Consider the following 3,883-nt stretch of genomic DNA (forward strand, 5'->3'; position numbering starts at 1 on the left):
TCGGTAGTAGTGTAGTTCTCTTGGGTGGGATTCAGTGTCTTGCTTGCGTAGTAGATTGGTTGAAAATGTTTATCAACCCTTTGCCCTAAAACAGCACCCACAACATAATCACTAGCATCACACATTAGCTCGAAAGGAAAATTCCAATTTGGTGCTATCATGATAGGAGTAGTGGTTAATTTTTCCTTTAGCAAATGAAATGCCTCATGACATTCCTTGGAAAAATCAAATGGGGCGTCCTTCAAGAGTAATTGAGTCAAGGCCCTAGCAATCTTTGAAAAATCTTTAATAAATCGGCGATAAAATCCCGCATGGCCTAGAAAGCTTCTTACTCCCTTGACATTTGATGGAGGTGGTAAATTGGCTATCGTATCAACCTTTGCTCTATCCACCTCTATCCCCTTCTTTGAGATCTTGTGACCCAACACAATGCCTTCCTTCACCATAAAATGACACTTCTCCCAATTGAGAACAAGGTTGGTCTTCTCACATCTTGCTAGCATTAGATCCAAGTTGGACAAGCAATCTTCAAAAGAGGACCCAAAAACCGAGAACTCATCCATAAAAACCTCCATAAACTTTTCGACCATGTCATGAAAGATAGCCATCATGCACCTTTGGAAAGTAGCTGGTGCATTGCATAACCCAAAAGGCATGCGTCTATATGCAAATGTTCCACTCGGGCATGTAAAAGTGGTCTTCTCTTGGTCTTGTGGGTCGATTGGAATTTTAAAGTACCCCGAAAACCCATCGAGAAAACAATAATAAAGATGACCGGAAAGCCTCTCAAGCATTTGATCGATAAAAGGTAATGGAAAGTGATCCTTGCATGTGGCCTCATTTAGCTTCCTATAGTCGATGCAAACTCGCCACCCGGTTACCGTCCTTGTTGGAATTAATTCGTTGTTTTCATTAGCCACTACCGTCATGCCTCCTTTCTTCGGAACCACTTGGACCGGACTCACCCATGGGCTATCGGAGATTGAATAAATGATTCCGGCATCTAGTAATTTCACCACCTCCTTTTTCACAACTTCTTGCATATTCGGGTTGAGTCTTCTTTGGCGTTGTACTACAGCTTTTGATCCATCTTCTAAGTTGATTTTTTCGGTTATCTTCCATGCTATAGCACCTTGCCTCTTCTTTAGTACACCCACAAGGCTCTTCTTCTCATGTTCGGCCAAATCAGCAGCTATAATTACAGGTTTTTGCTGGCCATCTTCAAGAAATGCGTACTCCAAGTGATCTGGTAGTGCCTTGAGCTCAGTTTTTGTGTTTTGAATGCTGAACACGTCGAGTCCAGTAAGGAGACTCATCGAGTCCGGTGTAATATTCGCGACTGTTCGAGTTTATTCGATTGGACTCGCCGAGTCGATCGAGGCTACACGGCGAGTCGGTCTTCCTGCACTTCTGATCAGATCGTCATACTCAGCTTCCTCGAGCAGTCTTTCTAACTCCATCAGGTCCCTTTCAGCATCAAACTCTTCTTCAAATGAGACGGTGGACTTGCTCGGTTTTTCTTCTTTCCAATCTTCCAACAATTCTTCCAACATGTCAATTGAAAATGCCGTGTCATCACTACTCCTTGCATGCTTCATGGCTTGATCAACTCCAAATGTGACTGATTCATCTCCTACCCGAAGGGTAAGTTTAGAATCTCGCATGTCGAAGATAGCACTTGCCGTATTAAGAAAAGGTCTTCCTAATATGATCGGGACTTGGGGATCCGCTTCCATGTCTAGAACTATAAAGTCCGCGGGGAACACGAACTTGTCCACCTTTACCAAAAGATCTTCACAAATTCCTCTAGGAAATGTAACCATCTTGTTTGCTAGGTGGATTGCCATACGAATGGGTCTTGGCTCGGGGAGATCTAACTTTTTGAAAAACGAGTAAGGCATGAGATTTACACTTGCCCCTGAATCAGCTAGTACGTAAATGGTGGCCAAGTTTCCAAATTGGCAGGGCAATGTTATACTTCCCGGATCTTCTTTCTTCTTAGGAAGTTTGTTTAACATAGCAGCTGAGCAGTTCTCGTTTAGGACCACCTTCTTCACTTCTTCCATCTTCCTTCTATTAGTTCTCGAGAAATTTGGCGTATTTTGGCATTTGAGCAACCGCTTCTATGAATGGTAAATTAATTTGAAGAGCCTTTATGTGTTCTAGAAACTTCTGGTAGTCTTCTTCATTCTTCTCTTGTCTAGCTCGGGATGGATATGGCAGTGGAGGCTGATATTGCTTAACAGGAGGTGTATTTTTCTGATCAGATGTCCGACTCGTCGAGTCCATATCGTGGACTCGGCGAGTAGGGTCTGGGTTCAGCTGGGTCTAATTTTGGTTATGCCCTTCTGCCTCCTTCTCTTGTACCAGCTTCGGATCTTCGTGTTGAATAGGGGCCAGAGGGGTTATAATCTTCCCACTCCTAGTTATGGCAATGTTTATATGTGCGCCTTTTGGATTGTTTTCGGTGTTACTAGGAAGTTCTCCCGGTGCTCTTTGATTCATTTGTTGGGCAAGTTGCCCCAGCTGCTTCTCAATGTTGTGAATGGATGCTTGCTGATTCCTTAATATTGTTCTTGTATCTTGTATTGCAGCATCGTGGTCATTGTGTCTTTTTTCGGATGCAGCTACAAATTTAGTGAGCATTTCTTCTAGATTTGGTTTCTTTTCTTGTACCAGCTCCTCCTTTTGGTAAAAACCCCTTGCCTTTTGTCTAAATTTCTCCTCCCTCGCTTTTTTGTACTCATCATAAGGGAGCCATTCTTTCTTAGGTTTTCGCCAATCGTCATCAAATCTATCAGCACTAGAATAACATACTTGCACTTTCTTATTCCTGTTCTCGTCCAAATCACAATCTCTAGTTAGATGAGGCCCATTGCAATTCTCACATCCTACCCGAATAGCATGGATTGTTTGATCCATTTTATCCATCCTCCTATCCATGGTTTTCAACATTGCCATAACTGCCGACAAATCTTCAGAAGCTGCATAGGTCGATCCCTTGGTCATATCATTCCTTGGATTGTGGTATTCTCTAGAATGCTTAGAGAATTCTTCAATTAGTTCTTTAATCATCGGGGGTGCCTTCTTTGTGAGGGGTCCTTGCGAGTCAAGGAGCTGCCTAGTTGTTACATTGACTCCATCATAGAAAATGGAGACTTCTTGTTGGCTATTAAGATCATGATGTGGGTAATTCCTTAGTAGACTTTTGTATCTCTCCCATGCCTCATAAAGGGACTCTCCAGGTTGTTGTTGAAAGTTGGCAATAGCCTTCTTCAACTTGGCTATTTTCGAAGGTGGGCAAAACTGGTCAATAAATTCTTCCTTCATCTTAGCCCATGTAGTGATGGATCCGGGAGGGAGTGACTTGAGCCAATCCTTTGCAACACCTTTGAATGTCACTGGAAGCATACAAAGCAGCTGGGTTTCGTGAGGCACATTTGGAACATTAAAATAATCAGCCACATCATTGACTTCATCCAAGTGTTTATAGGCATCTTTGTGGTCTTTTCCGTAGAAGGGGATCTCCTTGAGTTGAGCAAGTATGTGACCCTTAAGCTCAAAAGTGGCAGTCGTGGGAATTGCGGGTTGCACAAGTCCCGGGCCGGTATCATCTCGTATCCTCTTCTTCCATTCGCCCATGGGAACTTCATCGATGTTTGCCATGGTGTTGTCAAAGTCACCTTCTAGATCGCTACCTTCTTCAAATTCGCTTTCTTCTCTTTCGGACTCGTTCACGATGTCTTCCTTGATTGGGTCTTCGTTTGCCAAGGAAGAGGTGCTGGATGCTCCTGATTTGCTGCTCTTTTTCTTGCTAAAAACGGATTTGAGATTCTTCAAGGGTGAGTTCTTTGAAGAGGCGGATTCTCCAACGGCTTTTCCT

At 43.2% G+C, this 3,883-nt stretch overlaps 1 protein-coding gene and 1 non-coding gene across 2 annotated transcripts; one reads left to right on the forward strand and one right to left on the reverse strand.

The window, feature by feature from the left end:
* Nucleotides 1-1,349: 1,349 nt before the first annotated feature.
* Nucleotides 1,350-2,066, reverse strand: LOC145130278 (uncharacterized). Its single transcript, XM_079065106.1, has one exon. The coding sequence runs from the start codon at nt 2,064-2,066 to the stop codon at nt 1,350-1,352; it is 717 nt and encodes a 238-aa protein (XP_078921232.1).
* Nucleotides 2,067-3,175: 1,109 nt separating this feature from the next.
* Nucleotides 3,176-3,282, forward strand: LOC145135050 (small nucleolar RNA R71). The gene has a single exon (XR_013719531.1). It is a non-coding gene; the product is annotated as a small nucleolar RNA R71 (small nucleolar RNA).
* Nucleotides 3,283-3,883: the final 601 nt, after the last annotated feature.

Source organism: Lactuca virosa, chromosome 8 (assembly GCF_052849685.1).
Source record: "Lactuca virosa cultivar CGN04683 chromosome 8, Lactuca_virosa_CGN04683_v6, whole genome shotgun sequence".
Classification (NCBI taxonomy): domain Eukaryota; kingdom Viridiplantae; phylum Streptophyta; class Magnoliopsida; order Asterales; family Asteraceae; genus Lactuca; species Lactuca virosa.